Genomic DNA, 20,300 nt, shown 5'->3' with positions numbered 1-20,300 from the left:
ATGGTGCATGTCATTCATTTTCGTGCATGGTGATTCTAATCTAGGTCGAAGTTTTTAGGGGGGGGGGTGCTACTTGCTCCATGCCGCGGGCTAGCCGCGGGCTACGCGCCTGGAGTGAGAGAGAGAGAGAGAGAGAGAGAGAGAGAGTGAGAGAGTGATAGAGAGAGTGAGAGAGAGAGTGAGAGAGAGAGAGACACACACACACGCACACGTCTATAAAAATATGCGATGTTCAACGGCAACATCTGTGGCTGAGAAGTGGTGCACGAGGAAGAAAAGTAAGAAGCATGAAAGTATATTTGCCACCAACACCAAAATAATTGAATAGAAGTGTCAAGGTAATGATAACGATGAGGTCATTGTCCTGAATTATGAGGTCATTATGCTGAGTGATGTCACTGCTGTGCAGTATCACTGCAACCATGGTGTCAGATCACTATTACAGTCGTCCCTCTCTAATCCGGCACTTTATAATCCAGCACCCTCGATAAACCAGCACAATTTTCAGTAGCCAAAATGTCCTCTTCATGCACATTGCAGCAGTAAATCAGATTTGTTAATCCAGCACCCTCCCTAATCCAGCAGATTTTCGTGGCACAAATGGTGCCGGATTATAGAGGGACCACTGTATTACTATGCACTACACATGCTAAGATGGGCCTATAAGCAGAGACAGCTTGAAAATCAGGGAGCCAATGTCATGTTAGCATTGTCGGCATTGCCTTCCGATTTCACCTCCTTATGTGTGTGTGTGTGTGTGTGTGTGTGTGTGTGTGCGTGCGTGTGCGCGCGTGTGTGTGTTGCGTTATATGCATGCATGTCAGAGATCATTTCAAATACCCTAGACTGTTGTCACAAGTCCTAGCTGATGGCTCATCGCCACTAAGCAGTGATGGTGAATGTGCGTGATGTACCACTATAGGGCTTGGGGCTCTCCGCCAGTGGATGATAGTAGCCGTGGTGCTGGATGCGGTACGTGCCAGCCTCTGTGCTGGGCAGGGTGCGCCAGATTATTGTTGCAATGCTGTGCGTTGAAATAATGCTGTCTTTGTCCCAGTGAAATCTGGATAGGAAGACAGTTGATGTAAATGCATACACGCACATGTACACCATGCACGCACGCACACATGCACGCACACTCACACACACACACACACACACACACACACACACACACACACACACACACACACACACACACACACACACACACACACACACACACACACATGGCTTGAATAAGGGGATAGCGGGTAACTCCCTCAGTCCCAAGGGCATGTAGCAGTGACCCAATCACCCCACTAACTGCGTCCCCGTTATCCTTACACCGGGCACATGAGAACCTAGTCGATAACAAAAATGCCTACATGCTATAATTGTAGTTGATTAGCTCTCTTCCTTACTCCGTATGCCAGTCGGAGTCTCGCAGTACCACCGTCCACTTGTCGTCGCTGACCTGCTGCTCAACAGTCAGGAATGTCTGATCAGTCTGCAACAGCAACAACAGCAGCAACATCAACAGAAGCACCAGCAGCAGCACCAACAGCAGCACCAGCAGCAGCAGCAACAGCAATAGCAGAAGGAGCAGCAGCAGCGCACAGTAACATCATCATAACATCACATCGAGTTGACAGCAGTGGTAAGAAATCCGGAAACAAACTGGGTGCAACATCAATAAAATGTATAGAAGAAGCACATGCACGAATCTCTCCCGTAGACAGCAGAGCCAAACGTAGCTCATACCGCCGCCCTACATCAAACACGAGCATGTCACGGCGTGCATTGTAACGTGACTTTGAGCAGGGTTTGATAGACGGTAGCGTACACAGTCCGAAGTGTTCACACTACACAACCGCTTGCTTACCAGTAGATTGTTGCGAGGATTGCCGGCGTGGAACTGAACTTGCACAACTTCACCCTGTGGACAAAGCAGCACACACATGTGAGCACAGTCGATGATGGCAGTGATTCCAAGGAAGTGACTCAGGAGAGGACAGATCTGTCTTTGGTGACCACTGCACTGTGCACTGCACAGGTCATTTGTCAACGTTCAAACTGAAACCCTAGGTTTTGCAAGCCGCTTGCAGGACAAAAGTTCGTGACATCCATGAAATTCACAATTCTGAGCATCTTGCTCGGTCATAATGACTCATAAATCGCTCCATGAAATGTGCCTCTCTTGTACATGTAGCTGCACTCACAGTCTCTATTAAGAGCTGCAAAAGTCATGCTAAATAGTTTAACAAAATACAGTGCAGACACGAAACTAAAACTTCACTCTCTCTCAACTAGGGGGTAGTGTTTATCCACTAAAAAAATTAAGTAATAGCATGACTCGTCGGCCGGGGAACACACCGACCACCACTCACGGCTGTGTAAGTTGCTTTGGCGTCTTCGCTGACACAGCCAACGCAGCTGCCTATGGGTGCCGAATCCCATATGACGGGCAGTGGGTAGTTGTACAGGTCCAGGGCATGCCTGTTGATGGCTGGCTGTGCTTCAGTAGCTGACGGTGCGCCCTTCACACGCCAGCAGATCAACATACACAGCAACACCGCATAGCACACAGAAGAAGCTTGATTACCGGTCACAGCAGCTCAATACACGGCGTGCAGAGCTTAGTACAAACGAAAATCCGGTGAATAAGACCACACAACCCCGAACATAGCCCCTGTCTCCTGATGATTGCTTTTCAGCATGAAACTCGTGAGTAGAGACATTAATTTAATCACTTTTGTTTCACAGGATTTTCGTTTGCAACACCGTAGTCCATGTGTTTGGTAGTTATGCATGTATAAAATGGCAACAAGTGCCATTTACTGGCTCGAGGAGTCATGGTGGTGACAGTCAATTTTTCTTCAGACTTTTCCCGTTTGCACCCCTCCCTCAAACCAATGAAAGTACAAGTATCATTCAGTCCTGCTTTTTAGTCTGTCCCGGGTCCAGCCATAGCCAAACATTACATCAATGTATGCACAGCATCAATAGGACATGTAGTAGCACACACATAATGTCATGTTGATGAAATCTACTCAGTCAAAGCTGACCTTGATCATATCTGTGGCTAGACGCTCGTAGTTCTGGATATACGCTGCTAGAGTGTGAGGTCCGTACGTGGTGGAAGCAGCCTCGTACCGTTGATCCTGCAGCAAATTGAGCATGTGCACACACACACGCACACACACACGCACCTTGAACCTTGAACGTGCCCATTGCCGATGGCAATGATAGCGAAGGGACTATCCGCTAGCTTTGCAGTACGGAGCGTGGCGCTTGAGGTCCCCGGGATGACGGCAGACCTTTCCACATGCGCAGCGGAAGCCAGCGTCAGGATCAGGAGGAGCACGGGCGGGAGGACGACGATGAGCAATCTGCCTTCAGGCAGAGCGATCCTGGGCAGCATCAAACCAGCAGTCAGAAAGCACAGGGGGGCTGATGGAGCGGAGATCATCCACGATGACGTCACGCCCCCGCTTGCGTGGACCATGGCGAGGGCGTGTTGCAGGGAGGTCCCCAAACAAAACTCGCTTCGGCATGCGGTCGTCGTTCATCCAGCCAACATGGCCAAGCCAAAGCAGTCGATATTCCCGGATGATGTCCGCGACGTCACAGTCAATGCCGAGGGTTCGGGCCATGGTAACCGAGGTGACGCGGTTGTCCCACTGGTCCCGCCTGGATACGCCAACAATGATGCGAACACACTGGTGATGAAAGGTGTTGAGAGAGCGCAGGTCCGGTGCCTTCGGCGTCCACGTCTCTGCTCCGTACAGGAGGGTCGTCAGCACAAGGGCGATGTACACGCGGCGCCGACAGCGGAGAGATAACGACCACGCACACACACACACACACACACACACACACACACACACACACACACACATGCACACATACGTGTACTTGCCCATTGCCGCAAAAACTGGTCACATAGATCATGCCTGTTGATGGCTGGCTGTGCTTCAGTATCTGGTCACATGGATCTCCCCAGGACACATACGCACATCAGCAGCTACACAGACAGTGACCAGAGCAGCTTCAGTATTCTAGCAAATACACATGCACACACATCAGACACGACACATCACAGAGACAAGCTTGCAGCAAGCACCCATACCATACCTGATACTCCTCATACGTGGTGATGTAGTCTGAGTATGTACCGGAGAGTCCGGCAATCACCACCGTCGTGTCCTCAGACCATCCCATCGACACTACCAGCTTCTTGAGGGCATTGCGCAATCGCCGACCAGACATGGTGGTGAACTCTCCCGGAACAGCGGCGATCAACAGCTGACCTAGTCGCAGCAGCTGGATGTCGACGACGTGTGGCTGCCATGGAAACGGGACATTCATCTCGCCGGTGTCGAGCAGGATGGGTTTGGGATGATGGCAGGCAACTTGCTCTGGTGTCGGGTCGGCCAGCAGGTGTGAGATGGCGTTCCAGAACGGATTACCATCAACGGTTCCTACGTGCATGAACACACGCACATACAAGTACACCCATCCAGATGCATGTTTCACATGTACACACACACACACACACACACACACACACACACACACACACACACACACACACACACACACACGCACGCACACACATGCACACATGCACGCACACAAACATGGCAAGGTTACACACAAAGTTTAATATACATGTTCCGATTTAGCATGCGTGTACGTATCTGCAATCCCCTATGGAATCCTCTTCCAATTATGTTTCTGAAGTCTATTTCTCCAAAAAGCAAGCCATAGCAAGAATAGGATTTCGGCCAGGTTTTGCCCCAAGAGCACTGAATTGGGAAAACCCATCAAAATCCAGGCCGTTTGACCCTACCTGCAACAGTGCATTGTACGTTTCGAACCCCAGTTCAGGTACCCTTTTTGGACCCTTTTTCACATTTCAAATTTCACAGCACTGCACTGTGTACGATAAAATCTTGAAAAATCGCCTAATACGGCAGCTCGCCAGAGCCAGGGCCCATCTTTTTGCGAATGGACTGTACATATGGATACATACCTTGCTTGAAGTTGAAGGCGCCTGGCCCATCGGTGGTGCCCGCAGCAAAGCTGTAACCCATGGCTGGCTTACAGGTGTGTGCCTATCCGCAGTAGCATGACAACAACAGCAGTACATGTGACATGTACAGACGACAAAAACATAACTACTGGAGCACCGTTAGGCGCTGCATCTGCCGCTAGGGTTTACCGGGTGTTAGCGGCCGTCGTGAGTTCCCTTCGGGAACGGACACGATAATTTACTTTTCTTTTTTTTTTACTGGAGCATATACGAATAGCTCATTTCTTTGAGCCTAACTTGCATACATACTCAACAGCAAAGGTCTCCGATACGAGTCCTGCCCAGTGGTTGCTTTAAAAAAATTAACAACCGTCAGATGTTCCATCAGACCCTTTGCCCGTCACGCCGCCTGTGACAGGTGTGGTGTCTTCATAAACATACTGTCATACAGGAATAAATCTTCATCTTTAAGTTGACATCTTAGCTGGAACTGTCATAGTCCAGGCCAATGTGAATACAATTTGCAGTGTTTGATTGGTCTGTGGTGCCGTGCATGCAGAGTGGCTTGCTTTCCTCACCATTGTGCCATTGAAGTCCACCGTCTGGTTGCTGATCTGCACGTAACTATGACGATAGTCAATGGGGCCTGTCAGTACTGTTTTGGCGCCGTCATACAGTTCCTGCAGAAGTCAAAACGTACATGTAGAGGGGACGGTTTCAAATAGGACACCGGTTGCAAACCGGAACGGACTCAATATTCACTTTCTCTCTTGGAATTTTGATTAGAAAACATATGTCACAGTGAGACTACGATGTGTTATACTCCGAGCCAAAATTTCATGGCTCTGCGATGACCAGAAGCGCCATACCAAGCAGGTGAGTTTTTGACGTGTTGCTTCGCACTGCGACTTGAGTTTTACGACTTTCGAAAAATCAACTTCTTGTCGCAGGTAAACAGCGGCTCGCCTCTCGCCAATAAAGCACCGCATACCAATCAAAACTAATGGAAGCACACACAAGGCGTATTGATACTCTGTACTGGCCGTCGCGGAGCGATAGCAATTACCTAATTTCAGACCCAGAGTGAATTTGACGTGCACTCTAAAACGTGTCCGGTTTAGAGCCACCTCTGATTTGAACTTTTTTGAAGCGAAAAATTGGGCAAGTTGAAGGCAATGGGTCAACACAAAGGAGTGGCTCAGTTCGATTGACTCTGGCCCCAGAGCAAACTTCAACATGCCAGTTTCCTTCCACAAACATATTTCGAGTGAAAAATCAACGCTGATGATCGGTTTGGGTCTATACAAATTTGGCTGTCAAGGCGTTCCGGTATCGAACCGTCTACTCTACACAGAAGTCAGCTGATTTGCTGGACCAATGTGTCAGGTCCGTCTGTACATACCTCAAAGCAATAGGTCACGCTAAGAGTCCTTGGCCCGCAGAGTGAGCAAGTAAAACTTCTTACATCGCTTTCTGGCAAGTTTCTGCATTGAGAGGCTGTCGCCACGAAATCCAAATTTCTTACATCACTTTCTGCACTGGGGGGGGGGGGGGGGGGGGGGGGGCTGTTGCAACGAGATCCAAACTTCTTACATCAGTCACATTGTACACGATGGTATGCATACAGGCTTTGTCCACAGGGCAATCATGGATCTTCCTGCAAAGTAGTGTATTATCTAGAAACTGGCAGCATTGAGATGATATGCTGTGTACACTTCACTGGCATGCAACCCAAAGCAGATCTGCACCCTCCGAGGAGTATGGGCGCGGGTTGGTCATACTGTACATGTAGATATGCAGCTGAAGAGCTGCTTTCATAAGCCCTAGCAATGCACCAAAGATGCATGGCCTACCCGAGCAAACTCTCCTACACCATAGGCAGCCAGCACCTGGACCACCGGAAGCAGTTTTCAATTGGTCCAGCCATATCATACGCCTCTCGTACGATACGGCAGATACGCATGACCTCCTCAACAGTTAACACACGTTGTTAGCTAAAAGGTTGGCCCGGCGATGGCCTGACGAACTAGACCAGTTCCAGCAGACCTGAGTGCTCAATGGTGACCAGAGAACCATCATCCTTGACGCAATCGTGTCATTGACTCATTGTAGACAGGGATTTTAAATACAGAAATCTAATCACACACAATGTTCCTAGTTTCGTTACTGAATCAACTGCAAAATATTTTCCAAAACCTGTTCAAACCACTCTCATCAGTTGATGCTACTGTAGTACATGAGAATGAACAAAAGGAAACTGAAATCAGAACAACCCAATATCTACAGTATTGGAAGGTGCGCGAGGAGATTTAGCGCCCATGCACCGGGAACAAAATCAATGGCTGATGATTGCCTTAGCGTGAAACTCGGAGCCCCAACAAGAAACTTGGTTCTCTCTGTGCCCAGCGTGTGAACGGCTCTGCACTTTGTGTTCATTCAGCACTTTTGCAGCCATAGCTCCCACCTTTGTGTGAGGTTTCGTGCTATATTCTATCCACACTTTTACGCAAGAAAGTGTCAGGAAGAGAAAAGGCGCCAATTTGAAGACAAAAACCATGGCTATGGCCTTCTCTCCGCCTCTCTCCCTCACTCATACTTCCTCATGTGAAGCCATTTGATAGAACACTGTTAGCACTAAATCTCACCACACACCTTTCTATAGAGGCTATGCGAATGATGTCATGGTGGTGAATTCAATGGAACTGCTTATGGGTGCTATGTATACAGCACAGTGAGTCACTAGTGCATCGCTGTGCAGCGACTTTGTCATAGCATCACAGCTGATGATGTCATCGCATAACCTCTACAGTACACATTGGATTGCTGTGAATTTCTTTGCGTCATTACGATGTACCCACTGAGGAGAATAGGTAGACAGGTTTGTAGGAAATGTTTTGCTACAGCAGTTGACTGAGCACTACAAGAAGCAATGCTGTTGCTGTGTATTGCAGCTGTGGAAGTGATGGAAATCATCTGACCTTGGCTTTCTCGTATTGCAGTGTGGCAATGATGCGGGTGCTGTCCATCATGTCCTTGCCGGGACCGAATGCAATACACTTCTCGTTCTGCAGTGGACAGCAAGGTGAGCAGAACAGGACATAGGATATCAAATTGATTGATATTGATTGATAATATATTTTTAAGGATTCTCCACAGGCAAAATGATGCCTATCAAAGGGAGTCTCCTGGGGAAAGGAAGTGAAGGTGGCTGTTATGAGAGAGGGAGGAAGGGACATGACACGGTGAAAAAATAAAAATAATACAAACGGGAACAGCAGAAGCTACTTGCAAAAATTCGGTATACCTTTCACAGAATACTTGTGGTGCAGATAGTGTCTACAAATAGCATGGTTGCTGCTTCAGATAAAGAAAGGCTCTCTCATAGGGATATGATATACTTTGGTCATCACTACGATGCCGGTACTGAGGATGCACTTGTTCCGAGTATAGCCAGCCTCTCTAGCCTACAACATCGCACACTAACATATGGCTGGTTCATCTGTTGCTGGTTAAAGTACCAACAACAGTGCAGTGGCTACAGCCATTTCTTAGCTTAGAAGTGGCAGCTGTTGAAATATTTCGCCAACCGGGTTGAGGAGTTATGCTGAAACCAGGTAGCTGATGCAAATTCCGACCACAACTTCTTGAATTTCTGTTGTTGGTAATGGTATAGACATGGTTGTACTAGTAGCTGGTTGACAGCATGTAACAAGGTCAGTGGAGGACCACTGTGTTCAGATCTAATACCATATGTGTACTAGTACTAGATGAGCTAGAACATGCACAGTCGTTGTCTCTCAGGGGCGGCAATAGTGAGTTAATCAAGTGTCAAATCAGGTCGGCATGAAACTTGTAGCTCAAAGGTTGCGAGCAGGCATCTTTCTTACACATTTTGCCTAGGTGAAAATTCGGACTTGACCAATGCTCTCCAAAGTGGGAAATATGTACTAGTTTGAACGTTTGTCAGGAGTGCTACTAGTATGTGAATTCACATCCAACTCACTTTGCCATCACACGTGCTCCGGTTCTGTTCGCATCGCAGACCTGTATCGATGCAGCGAGCTCCCTTGGTGTTGGGCGAAACATCGCCTTCATTACCCTGGGCAAAGGCTGCCACAAAGTCACCCTGAAGCACAGTGAGCATACACACAGATGAAAAACACACGAACACATACTCCAGCACCAAACAAACAAAGACATTGTCGAGCAAGGCATCTGTACAGTCGTGTAGCATGTGAACTATAGAGTAAAATACAGGTTGTATCCATGTTGTCACTTTGAGTGTGTGTGTGTGTGGGGGGGGGGGGGTGGGGGGGGGGTGTAAAGAGGAGCTTCTATTCGAGGGGGTACAGCATACAGTAAAACCTGTAACTAAAGACCACTGTGACTAGCGACCAGCCTGGTACTACAGACCACTTCGCCAGGCATGGTCGGTCTCACATTCATCTAATATGGTTGTGCGGTGCAAACCTCTAACTAAGGACCACCTGCCACTAAAGACTGCTTTCTCTGGCCCCAAGGGTTGGCCAAGGGGTGGTTGTTAGTCACAGGTTTTACTGTACAGCATATTTCCTCATCATTTTCACGTCCCTCAGGACTGTACATGCACCTCGGGACTGTACATGCACCTCGGGATTGTACACCTCCCTCAGGACTGTACACGTCCCTGAGGACTGTACACGTCCCTGAGGACTGTACACGTCCCTGAGGACTGTACACGTCCCTCAGGACTGTACACGTCCCTCAGGACTGAACACGTCCCTCAGGACTGTACACGTCCCTCAGGACTGTACACGTCCCTCAGGACTGAACACGTCCCTCAGGACTGTACACGTCCCTCAGGACTGAACACGTCCCTCAGGACTGTACACGTCCCTCAGGACTGTACATGTCCCTCAGGACTGTACATGTGTCTCAGGATTGTTGAAATGCAGTGCCGGAACTCTCTGATAAAACTTACCCGGCACATGGGGAGCAGGAAAGTGTATTTAGTGTCTGAGGTACTTCTTACCCAAATATACTTCAGTATGACATCCAGACATGGAGGGAGTACAGTCAGACCTCGCTTAACCGCACACATCCGTTTTCCACAAAAAATATCCGGATAGGCGAGGGAGCCGGATCAGTGATCGAACACACATACGGTATGTATGTATGACATATGCCGTAAATCGGTAACGACGATATTCTTCTGGATGGCGAGGGATCCGGATCAAAAAGAGGACCGGATAAGCGAGGTCTGACTGCATTGCTACATTGTAGCAATGCTCCCCCCATGCCTGGATGATGTCCATACTAAGCGAGTGGACCTCTTATTTTATAGTATGTACTGAATGCAGAGTTCCACTGCATTCAGTAATTTCTGAGGCAAATGTATAATGGCCGATAACAAGAAAAGTAAATCGCACACACATGTCTCATGCAGGATGACCTTACCAATTTCGCCAGCCCTAGTACACACGGCCCGTACCTGTCCTGGGAAATGTCCTGGGTTCATGGTTTCCTCAAAGAGGAGCGCAGCATAGCCTTTGTTGTCGCTACTGATGAGTCTGTTGGTGTTGTTCATACTGGTGCAGTGCACAGCAAACCAGCTATAGCCATGCATACAGATTCACACAAATACACACATACACACACATGCATGAAAAAAAAACAAGAAAACGCAACAAACTCATGATACCATTCGTCAACCACTATTCGTACTTCACATGCTGCAATCACACAACAGTATTGGTGTCCGCGGGCATAGCCATTCATATTACACAGTACTATACCACCTACTTCAATACTAGTATAGATACTAGCAGCTGCTACTAAGTATGGAGTGCAGAATCTGACACCAGGAGTCGCAGTGCAGGCATGCCTGTACACGTTCCAGAAAGTTCAGCTCTTCTGGATTGTCTGCAGCGATCCTATTCTGTCCAGCATACAGCCAACTACTAGTAAACCAGAACACTATTCATCTTTGCTACAATACTGCTATAATACAGTATTGCAGTATTTGCACTGATTGACTGCTTGGTGATATCTGCTGACAGTGGAATGTGCAGCTAACGGAAGTAAAATTCATGTTGGAATACTAGGTGTGAAGTTACTACCCTGATTCCGGGATTGAATCTGCGCAGTGGTTGACCGTGATGCTGCCCGAATGTCCATGCCACTATTTCGGAACTGGCTACTGAACAGAGGCATGGTGAAAATTGGCCGAGATAAGGACTACTAGTAGCTTGGATGTTTGTGAAGGTGATGCTGACGCAAGTCCAACAACTATTGCTAGAGTCTGCACAAATGACTAGACGCACATCTTCACACACGTTACATACGGAGTGTGCGGCAAACTGACCTGATCATTCCAATCCCTGTCATCTTTGCATCCACCAGTTTCAGGACGGTCATGAGCTTATCCGTGTCATGCTCATACCTAGCCACCAACGCGCACAACATCAAAGGCAGGCCAAAAGGACAACGTATCAGTATCAGTACACAGCAGCAATGATTCTGAAATAATATAATATACCACCGTATACTTCAATTGTGTTCAAAGTTCAGGCTTGCTATCCGGGTACAGGTGCTCAAATGTCACAGGTTCTGCTCACAGGAAGGGGAAGACGAGTGGGCTACTGGCTAGTACACACTTCACAACTGTGTAACCCTAGCTAACACGTAGTCCAGAGAAAGTACAAGTATGAGTCAGCAGGAACGGCGCCACCGGTACTGGTACGGCTGGTGCGGCCATGGCTGTACCAGTTTTTACCAATTCCAGCATTCATGGGCTGCTCAGTGGGCAATTGATTATCCGGAATACTAGTAGCAAGCTATCCTTATTAGTAAGGTATTACTAGTTATTCACTCCTCGCTATAGCCTCCCCTCCTTTTAAAAGTGTTCTTCTTGTCCAGTGAGGTCCACTGCGCTAGCTATCATATATGTTGCTAAAGGAATGTGTAGCTGAAACAAACAGATATGATGCATAGAGCTAGAGATGTATCCTCCCAGGATTTTGAAATTGGGCATGGGGAAATAATCCTTCCTGTAGCCATTCTAGGGCCGTACCGACCCTCAGGAGTTGGATCTGGGCCTGGTCAGTTTCGGCTCAGACATTGCAGCGGTAGCAGCAGCTACAGCAGCACCAGCACCAGCACCAGCAACAGTAGCAGCAGCAGTAGCATCAGCAGCAGCAGCAGTAACAGCAGCAGCAACAGCAACAGCAGCAGCAGCAGTAGTAGCAGCAGCAGCAGCAGCAGTAACAGCAGCAGTAACAGTCGCAGCAGTAGCAGCAGCAGTAGTAGCAGCAGCATTGCCAGTACGGTGGCAAACGCCTTCTTACTGTGCTCTCTCCTCAGCCGGATTCCAGAGGTATGCTGTTGGACTGCGGTTAATACTGGCATTCAGCAAGTCACCACTGTTGATTAACACATACCCAGGTTGCATGTTAGTATGCGCCATCTTGATTGCGCGTACAATACCTGCAGCAGATCATGAGATGGAAGTGTGCAGATGATGATAAGCACAGGAACCGTTGCAGACATGGTGAGCATGTGACCTAGGTAGATAGAAGAGAGGGCGATAGAGCATAGGTATGTGTGTGTGTGTGGTGGGGGTGGGGGGGGTAGAGGGAAGATGGGAGGAGAGAAAGAGAGAGAGAGAGAGAGAGAGAGAGAGAGAGAGCCGTAGACGAAGAGAGACAACGGGATAATGAGAGCAAGAGAATTAGAGAAAGAGAAAAAGAAAGAGAGAAAGAAACAGCAAGAGAGAAAGAAAGAAAGAAAGGGAAAGAGAGAAAGAGAGGAGAAAGAAAACACACACATGCACGAGCACCAGAATGTTATGCTATATTATTGACCCAGAACGTACAACTTAGACATCTAGATTTACAGGCCAACTATCTGGAACTATGTGTTATCATGACACCTTCCGTAGGTGTTGTGTCACTCGTAGCATACCACTGTCATGCATATAACTATAGTGATGGCTGCAGAAGCAACTTACCATTAGCGTATGCCTGAATTGTCTGGTTTACAGAGCCGACGCTGGTGATGTCGAAGAGGACGTACTGGAAGAAGCCGCCCGGCGTGGAGTGTGTGTGAGTGCCGGTTATGCACACGTTGTCCTCCGTGTACACACTGCCAAACTCTACACGCAGCAGATCCAGTACCTATACAGTGGGTAAGCAGACAGTGGAAGTCAATCAGTCAGTCAGTCAGTCAATCCGTTAAACTCTGTGCGCTCAGCATTACTATACCTGTGGCAGCTGCAAGTAGCTTTGAATAATGCTGTGTAGGGGCTGTCCACAAATGTGGATGAAATGAAAAATGATTTTTTGGGGGGGGGGGGGGGGGGGAGGGTCGATTCTGCTTTCAGTACGGATATACAAGTACTGAAAACGGAAGGTGTGTATGATGTCACAGTGTCCTGATGTACATGGATGCTATACCACACACTGTACGTTACATCGCAGTGTGTTGGAGGCCCCAAGATACAATCCATTGCCAAGACGCAAGAGCACCTAAGTTACGACTCGTACCGTATTATCTCCATTATAAGCTCCGCGCTTATATTTTTTCAACCAGTCCAGACCCCGGGCTTATACAAGAGACTGGGTTTATATTTTTTCAACCAGTCCAGACCCCGGGCTTATACTAGAGACTGGGCTTCTAAAAGAGACTGGGCTTATAATTTTTCAACCACCTGGTACATGTACATAATACAGTACATTGCCTATTATTTTTCATTATATCAGTAGCACAAAGTTTCCCAGCAGGTATGGGGACAGCAGTTTTGTGCTTCCTGGTACACTGAGTCTGAAATTTAGATTTCGGGGATCACAGACTTTTACCACAGCATGTGTTTATGTGATACTGTGTGACGTCAAACATGCATGGACATGATCCATACAGTTCTCCATTATAAGCCCTGTTCTTATTGGAGACTGCACTTGTTTATCTTCGAAGCCCTCTTGGAGAGAAGAAGTTGGGAGGCTTCCTGCAGTTTCATAGTACAGTTGAACATCGATTATCCGCACATCGACTATCCGACCATTCGATTATCCGTAACAGTTTTTTTGGGCGCACGTGCCGTAGAGTACGCACTGTGCATGTAGTGAGCCATTCAAAAAATACGAAAATTTTGTGAAAAGTAAAAAGGTCGTGCGGCTAGTAATAACAACTGAAAGTGTGTGAGTGACAGTTTTTTCTTCTCCGGAACATTTGCCTTATCTGAACACCGCCTGACAGTTGTCTGCCCAGAGGTGGTCGGATAATCGATGTTCAACTGTAAGTCCAATTGGGTGAACCCACCCATTCCAAAACACTCTGCAAATTTCCGAACCATTCCATTATACAACGTTTCGGCCAATGGCCTTCTTCAGGTAGTCAATGATGACTTGCCCTCTTGGAGTGCGCTTATAATAGAGACTGGGCTTCTACAAGAGACTGGGCTTGTAATAGAGATGATACGGTATTCGTCTGATAAGAGTAACCAGTTTAGCACTACTAGTGCCCATGCATGATCAGACTAGGCCAATAGCAACTTGGCTTACCTGCAACGTGACCACTTGCGACGCCATACAGCCGTCGATGTTTACGAAGGCAAAGCGCTTGCTTGTCGCCGGGTCCATCAGGACGAATGCTCGTGCAAACTGGCGCAGGTGAATGCCGCGTCCGGTCTGCGCTGGGTTTGCATAGCCCATCTGTTTGTTCACAATACAACACAGAGTCACAAGTCAAAACAGCAGGGTGCTTGCGTTCAGTCATATCAGCAAAGTTGCATAACGTCAATTTTGTGCACAAATTTCCTCGATTACATACATGAAGGATCTCAGTCGAACAAGCACTTTAAGGTCTACATGAAACGACTGTAATACATATGAATGGGTGTGTATCAATCGTATTCATCTCAAGTTACACACAGCACAAGTTCACAATGGCGAGAAACAGGAGGAAATGTCGCAGGCTCCTCTTCGTGGATTGATCACTTTAGCACGTCAACAGCAACTCCGCTTTCTTCATCTCAAGTTACATACGCTGAAGGCACTGTTTAATACCATGAGCAAACCCCTTCATTTTGAGCGGCAGAAGCGGATTCGTTTTCCCCTTCCTTGGGTAAAGTCGTGTAGAAGGGTTATCGCCGGACTGCAGCGCTTGATACAAATCAGTCGGTTCTCACACCATTGTGACAATACAATCATCCTTCCTCCCTTTTTCTTCTTCTTTCTTCAGTGTTGTTTCAGTAGTCACTTTGGTACCTTCAATCAACACAGATTTTGAGCATAATACTATGGTTCGTTTCCCATATTACGTATTATTCGATGTAGGTTCACTGATGCCCATTGAAGAAAAGCATTTCTGAATTCTTCTTTATCCACTGGTTGAGGGGATTCTTCTTTACATTACCGTATTTTCCGGAGTATAGTGCGCACTTTAGATGTGCTATTTTAGGCCCTAAATTGCAGGTGCGCACTATGCTTCGAATATGAAATGCATGTACTTCAATGAAGATTGAAGTGTGCACCCCCAATGAAGATTGGGGGTGCGCGTTATACAAAGGTGCGCACTATACTCCGAAAAATAAGGTATGTTATTCCACTAGTTCATCATGGTACTATTTCGGCATCAATTGTTTTAAGTAAAAGTGGGGGAGGCTTCCTGCAGTTTCATAAACAGTTATGAGTACTTCGAAGTAGAACCCACACGCTCTCTTCCATCAACACTGCAATAGTTCAACTCATTTCACAATAATTATTACAACGTTTCGGCAAATTGCCTTCATCAGGTTCACAACCTGTTAATGGAAGAGAGCTTGTGGGCTCTACTCTTAACTATCAATTGTTTTATTCATAGAATTCTGATATAGTCTAGAGATGTCAAATGTCATGCAGGTCTATTCGTGTTCGTATTCAGGCTCTTACGAAATTGATTTCTCCTGCTGGTCCAGTCATGTCGTACATTCCCCGACCGATCATGTAGTTCGGGTCATCGGCGGACACCTGACCGATAACAGCGAGAGCCAGCAGAGCTGCTAGGCAAACCAGGTCAGCCAGCGCGCTCCGGCGTGACCCATCCATGTTAGGTGCTAAACGAAATATCAACTTTCAGCTGCGCAGAATGACACACGCCCTTGGAGTGCACCGTTCCTCACCTTTTCGGCACGTTTTGGTGGGTTATTCAGTGGCGTTAGCCACAAGTCTGGTCCCAACAAGTATGTTTGTACCTTTTGAAGTCAGAATGTAGGAGGATAGGATAGGAGCAATCAAAATAATCGAACAATGAAGAAAAATCTGTGGTTCCGATTATTTTGTGATGCCTCAGCCTGACAGCGTCACATGACCTGATGACGCGACCGCTCAGCGCTCGTAGCCTACGTCTGACTCTTAGGAAGTAAGTAGTTAGGTACTGAGATAAGGCCCAAGGACGTTACCATGGTTACGTAGATCTTTCGTTACGTAGTAGATCTACGTATCTACAAAAGTATACCCTAAAATCAAATTTTCACCAGTTGTAGTCTTCTGGGTGCTGAGTCGAATGGTCTTGGTCCGAGGAAGCTGCGACGCTCCCTTCCTTCTTTTTTCCCAATCGAACCCGCGCACTTCCACCGAAACTGGGTGACTGCGCCCAGTGCCCTACTAGATGGGGATTTGTATGCAAAATCTCACTAAAAGTGCTCTGTCGTTCTTATAAAAGCACGGATGACCGCGATTGGCCCATATATTGTAGTCTTTTGGACGCTGAGTCGACTGGTTTTGGTCCGAAAAGGCTGCGATGCAGCGTTCCTCCTTTATTCCCAATCGAACATGGTTGAACAAGCGGTCACGTGCTCCTGGCCCTGAGTGCCCAAAATCACCTGGTCACCACGTAACGCCAGCAGGCGACAACTTTCACACCAAGGTTCAACTCGAGTTCAACTCGAGTGACAGGACTGCACCCAAAAAAGGTCAAACAGGCTAGTAAACAGGCTAGTAAGTTGTACCCTGCAGGCACCGTGACAAGGTGACTGGTGTACGCAGGAGCACGTGACCGCTTATTCAACCATGTTCGATTGGGAATAAAGGAGGAACGCTGCATCGCAGCCTTTTCGGACCAAAACCAGTCGACTCAGCGTCCAAAAGACTACAACATATGGGCCAATGGCGGTCATCCGTGCTTTTATAAGAACGAAATGGCGCTTTTAGTGACATTTTGCATACAAATCCCCATCTAGTAGGGCGCAGTCACCCAGTTTCGGTGGAAGTGCGCGAGTTCGATTGGGAATAAAGGAGGAAGGGAGCGTCTCAGCTTCCTCGGACCAAGACCATTCGACTCTCGTACCCCCAAAGACTACAACTGGTGAAAATTTGTCAGTAGCAGCCAGGGAGTAGTAAAATACAGTATTTTACTACTCCCTGGTAGCATTTTTGTAGCTCGGCCTAGCGCCTGGACTTGTAAATTTTTTTTAAATTAATTATTTGCAAGTCTTCAATCATGTTTGCTTGTACAAGTTGTAGTACGCGCTATCCAGCCATGTGGCGTGAACAGATTGCTTGACGTGAAAGGTAGCGAGTCGTACGCGCACGCGGACGTGTCTGACACGTGAAACGAAAAGATTTTTTTGGCGGGTAGTCGGCAAAAATTAAGTGACGGTCCCTTTAGTCCTTCGCTTTCTACACTGCCTTTCATTGAAATCGCTATCTCCATGACTTCCGAACCCGTTACCATGCAGACCACCAGCGCTGATCAGGTGCATGGTACACAATTGTGTAGCCTACATACTAGAACTATGGTACAATCATGAATTAGTTATGCTCCCGCCTCCGAAAGGATGCCAAATTATGCTCCAAAAATTAACCACCAAAATTAATTATGCCAATAATTATGCGGGCATAATCCGCCGGTGCCTACCGCACACACGTGGAGACGCAACAGCTACAGGGTTAGTGTTAGGTACAACGGGGAGAAAAGCTCAAGAACAGCAATGGATATAAGCATGGGAACAAGAGACGTAATCCTAAGGAAACCAAATGTGAAAGCTAGGATCTAGAAGAGTACCCCACCTAGCTGACCGTGCATCAAGCTACACGTGATGTTCTTGTATGCAGCGCAAGCAACACCATCGCTTACTACGCCAGCGACCAATGAAATCAATGCATGTGATTCTATCGCAAACTCATGGCATTATTATTATTATTATTATGTCATCGTCCAATGGCAGAAGCCAATGCAAAGGAGGGGGCGTTAGCCAGCCATGGCAAGAGAAGAAAAAAATGAAGGAAAGAAGATGATAATCGGAAGAAAATAATGCATCAGCGGGGTGAAATGTATCACTATGTTGACCATGGTGGAGAGCGGCGAGATAAGCTAGCAAAAGAGGCGAGCGAGCCTACAACGTGGCATGACATTTAACATGGTCTATGAACTGTCTAATATTGGATATTATCTTCATTTCCATGGGCAGCTTGAGCCAATACGAGTATGCATGACAAGGGATTGAGAGCTGCATGCCTCCTGCTCATTCTCACCCTCTCGCAATATGCAACACATATATTAAATTATTAATGTCGCCAAAAGACCAAAGTAAGCAAGCAAAGCAGACAAGCAAGAGAAATAGTAAAGAAAGAAACTGACAAAAAAGTGAAAAACGCCAATGATGCAAGATGACCACCCAGTTCACTGAGCGACGGAACTAAAGAATTAGCCCTACACCTAGCGCGGGCTTTCAAACACAGCTCAGAGACTGCTGTCAGCAAGCATGTTGTTTCCGGCATCTTGGATGTCTTCTTCCCCAGTATTTGGTACTCACGGTCTCTACTGGCTTTAGCTGGTGCTCCGTCACTCTGAGTTTGAGTTTGAGTCGCTGTCTGAGGGTCTGGTCTCCTGGACTGGTGCCTTAACTTCCATCATATGTGTTTTGAGGGTTTTGCGCAGTTCGTTTGCATCCTGGGGCTGAGTACTAGGGCCCATTTTCTCTTGAATACCCTGCAGCTCTATTTCAAACTCCTCAAAGGTAATCTCCTTACCGTTGTCGCGCTTGAAGGTGCCATCCAGTATTTTCTCTTGTATCTTGATCCTCAGCTCGGACGACAGTAGCTCGCGTAGGTGGGGACTGTCCACCTGAGTAATTTGACAGTGTCCCACGAAATAAACACCGACCGTTTGGCTGTCCATGTTAAGTGGCTTCATTTGCTCAGCTGCGGCAGGAATCGGATCCGCGCAGGCATGGAACTGACCGGCGATTCCCATACCAGTGATGTTTTCACCATCATCATATGCGTACATCTCTTCGTACTTTTGCTTGAGCACGAAAGTGCCGTTGAAGGAAAGATTAGTCTGGAGGAGCACACTGAATGTCGCCATGATCTTGTCCACGAACAATGCGTCAGCCCCGCGACACACCTGTGCAGCAATCAAGGTGCTCTCCAGGTTGCAGCGCAAGCTGTGAAGAGCTTCCTTGCAGGACGCGGGGACACCGACGATGCAAGAAATAGGCTTACTGAGCTTCGATGACGCTTTCTTCTCCTTGTTCACATCCTTGAGTAACTCTTCCGCCACTCGTTTATACTGTTGTATGTTCCTGGGAAGGCATGAGGTTTCATACGCGAGCCTCATGGTCTTTATCGGACTGCTTTCATTCTGTCCCATTTTGCTTCTTTACTAGAACACTAGCCTCGTATCTAGCCTCTCAACTAACTGACTCGTTTCCAAAATTACTGTGTTCACATCGCATAATATAATAGCAGCGGAGATTCACTACACGCGCCGCAGGAGATACAGAGTTTCCATCGATCGTAGTTCAGTTGCACTTCTGGCAGTTTGCCAAGGACGCGTACAGATGACTCGAGATGAGCAGTACCGGCCATGGGCTACACTGCATCCCACATTGTCCATTCCGTGTGTCCGAAGCAGCTTCTGTGCAGCTTTGGCTTTGGAGTGCTGAGGGTTTTCCCAAAACTTACTTCAAGATACCCCACTTAAATGGGGCACTCATCCCCAGGAGTCAAGACGTTACAAGTCAGTAATGGCACTTATTTATGCATCAATGCAACCTCTACCTCTACCATGTCTACTGCTCATATGTACGCGTGCAAGGCCTTGCAAGCTTGGCAAACAGCCAGAAGTGCAACTGAACTGAGATCCATGGAAACTACTTCTGCTTCAAGTAAAATATTCCCCGTCCCCAGGAATCAAGACGTTGCATGCATACCGAAAGGTCTCATACCACTGCGACAAGTCAGTTATGTATGTACATGTATGTATTTATTCATATTTCTCTAGGGCAGTCCCCACAGACCTACGGTCTCCTTACGGGGCACCCTAG

At 47.4% G+C, this 20,300-nt stretch overlaps 1 protein-coding gene across 1 annotated transcript; it reads right to left on the bottom strand.

The window, feature by feature from the left end:
* Positions 1-231: 231 nt before the first annotated feature.
* Positions 232-16,261, bottom strand: LOC135817469 (uncharacterized). Its single transcript, XM_065330663.1, has 16 exons — positions 15,922-16,261; positions 14,554-14,703; positions 13,005-13,170; positions 12,343-12,481; positions 11,361-11,438; positions 10,488-10,608; positions 9,021-9,143; positions 7,996-8,082; positions 5,596-5,697; positions 5,018-5,099; positions 4,117-4,463; positions 3,048-3,143; positions 2,370-2,519; positions 1,865-1,918; positions 1,404-1,489; positions 232-1,063 (listed from the first exon to the last, which is right to left on the bottom strand). Exons 1-16 carry the CDS (start codon positions 16,075-16,077, stop codon positions 883-885), a joined length of 2,118 nt encoding a protein of 705 aa, XP_065186735.1. The 5' UTR covers positions 16,078-16,261; the 3' UTR covers positions 232-882.
* Positions 16,262-20,300: the final 4,039 nt, after the last annotated feature.

The sequence above is a fragment of the Sycon ciliatum genome, chromosome 5 (genome assembly GCF_964019385.1).
Source record: "Sycon ciliatum chromosome 5, ocSycCili1.1, whole genome shotgun sequence".
Lineage (NCBI taxonomy): Eukaryota > Metazoa > Porifera > Calcarea > Leucosolenida > Sycettidae > Sycon > Sycon ciliatum.
The sequence above is the reverse complement of the archived record's forward strand: the minus strand, read 5'-3'. Positions and strand labels throughout refer to the sequence as shown.

What these genes read in the sequence shown, in the direction of transcription:
- LOC135817469 (XM_065330663.1), bottom strand. Translation starts at nt 16,077, where the DNA reads ATGGATGGGTCACGCCGGAGCGCGCTGGCTGACCTGGTTTGCCTAGCA. An exon ending in TGGACTTCAATGGCACAATG is followed by an intron (nt 5,100 to 5,595) that starts GTGAGGAAAGCA and finishes TACTGCGGATAG; the next exon opens with GCACACACCTGTAAGCCAGC. An exon ending in CGCCTTCAACTTCAAGCAAG is followed by an intron (nt 4,464 to 5,017) that starts GTATGTATCCAT and finishes TCATGCACGTAG; the next exon opens with GAACCGTTGATGGTAATCCG.